Source organism: Suricata suricatta, chromosome 8 (assembly GCF_006229205.1).
Source record: "Suricata suricatta isolate VVHF042 chromosome 8, meerkat_22Aug2017_6uvM2_HiC, whole genome shotgun sequence".
NCBI classification, from domain to species: domain Eukaryota; kingdom Metazoa; phylum Chordata; class Mammalia; order Carnivora; family Herpestidae; genus Suricata; species Suricata suricatta.
This window is the reverse complement of record NC_043707.1, coordinates 127,860,941-127,862,599: the sequence shown is the minus strand read 5'-3', so window position 1 is coordinate 127,862,599 and position 1,659 is coordinate 127,860,941. Positions and strand designations below refer to the sequence as shown.

General features: G+C 63.9%; 2 protein-coding genes across 2 annotated transcripts in view; one reads left to right on the top strand and one right to left on the bottom strand.

The window, feature by feature from the left end:
- Positions 1-1,659, top strand: part of LOC115298533 (neuroblastoma suppressor of tumorigenicity 1) — an 11,672-nt gene that overhangs the window by 756 nt on the left and 9,257 nt on the right. The gene's annotated exons all lie outside the window — the stretch shown is intronic.
- LOC115297765 overlaps positions 1-1,659 on the bottom strand; it is a 13,262-nt gene that overhangs the window by 9,981 nt on the left and 1,622 nt on the right. Inside the window, exon 2 of the mRNA XM_029945891.1 lies at positions 632-727. Coding sequence (XP_029801751.1) covers positions 632-727 — 96 coding nt within the window. The remainder of the gene's footprint in view (positions 1-631; positions 728-1,659) is intronic.

Genomic DNA, 1,659 nt, shown 5'->3' with positions numbered 1-1,659 from the left:
AGCTCGGCCGGAGGACTCGCGCGTCTCCCCGGCTCTGCCCCGGGCCTCGCCGCGCCGCGAGCCGCTCCGCTCCGGTACCTTTCTGCCTCCTTTTTGTCTCTCTCCCTGTCTGTCTCCCCATCCGACTGCCCGGGTCTCTCGTCTCTCCGTTTCCTTGCCTTTCTTTCTGTTTCTTCTCCCCTTCTGCCTTCGTGTTCGGTCTCCCTGGGTTCGTGCCTCTCCGCCTTTCTGTCTCTCGGTGCTGCCCCTCTGGGGGGAGTCTCTCCGCGTCCGTGCATCTCCCTGCTCCCCCGGCCTCAAACTCCGACAGTCTCCCAGCATCGGAGGCACGAACCGTACCCCCCCTCCCAGCAGTGGGTGTTCTTGAATAGTTTCCTAGACCCAGTAAAAGAAGCGAAACCCTCCCCCTACCTTCCGCCTTGCCCCCGGGGCCTGGCCTGGGTCATCCCCCTGGAATTGAGTCTGGGGCAGAGGGAGCCAGCCTTTCCGGGGGCTCAGTTTTCTGAAGAATTCCACCCCCGCGAGGCGGCCTGGACAACGGGACCCCGCTGCCGGCCACCTGCCCGCCCCGCTCCCTGGGCGGGGCGATTCTGATCTTTTACAAGCCGCAGTGAAGGGGGCGGCTGCCTGCCTTGGCGTGGCCAGGGGCTTGGCAGGCATCGGAGGAGAAGGGCACATTTTCAGGCTTTCTGAGGCCCTCGCCCAGCTGGAGGACACCAGCCTGTAACTACGGGAACCCCAGGAAAACAGAGGTCAGGGCTGGAGGCCAAAGGCTGGGCGCTGGCGGGGGAGGGGGTTGGGGAAGCAATTTGTCAACAAGGAGCCCCTCACCCTTTGTTACTGTGGAAACCGCCGGCCTCCAGAAACTCCCCCAGAGGCTGGGACTGCTTGGGTGTGGTTTGCCTTCAGTTGGGGCCAAAGAAAAGGCGAGACTGAAGCATTTCCTTGGCGACCCTTGCCCCTCTGCCCCCAGCCCCTGAAAGCTGGACCTCTTTCTCCTGGGCCTGCCGTGTTGGGAGGGGTGGATAGGGGAGTAGGTGGTCTGCATTAGCCATGGATATATCCTCATTCTTTCGAGGTGAGGTTTCAGGCTGAGTTTGGCTCTTTCTCCCCACCCCCAGCCCCAAGGGTCGGAGGCTGCAGAGTGGGCAGGGGTGCTGGTGAGGTCTGCAGTAGGACTTCTGCTCAGCAGATGTGTGCTGGGCCCTGCAGCAGCTCATTAGCATAGATTTGTTTTGGAGACTGTTTTTTGGTCTGTGGGCAGGAGAGTCTGCAGGTGGGGAGGGCCGTGGCCTGGGTGGCGAGGTTGGGGATGGGATGGGGGCTGTAGCCTGGAAGATGGAGCTGCCTGGCATGATGGACGGGGCAGGCGTTTTGGGCGAGGGCTTGGCCCTGTGTGCCCAGCCCCTGGACAGTCAGTTCATGGCCTTGCTGGCGCTGCCGGCCGGGGGGGGGGGGGGGGGGGGGGGGGGGGGGGGGGGGGGGGGGGGGGGGGGGGGGGGGGGGGGGGAAGGAAGGAAGCCACCCTGCGGTGAGACGGGTCATGGAATCACAGAGGCCTTCAGCAGCCCGCTGGAGCCAGACTGCTCTTGAGGGAATCCGCTAAAATGGACATTCCCAGGCCATGCTCCGTGTTGTAGAGGGTGCAAGTGTGAGGCT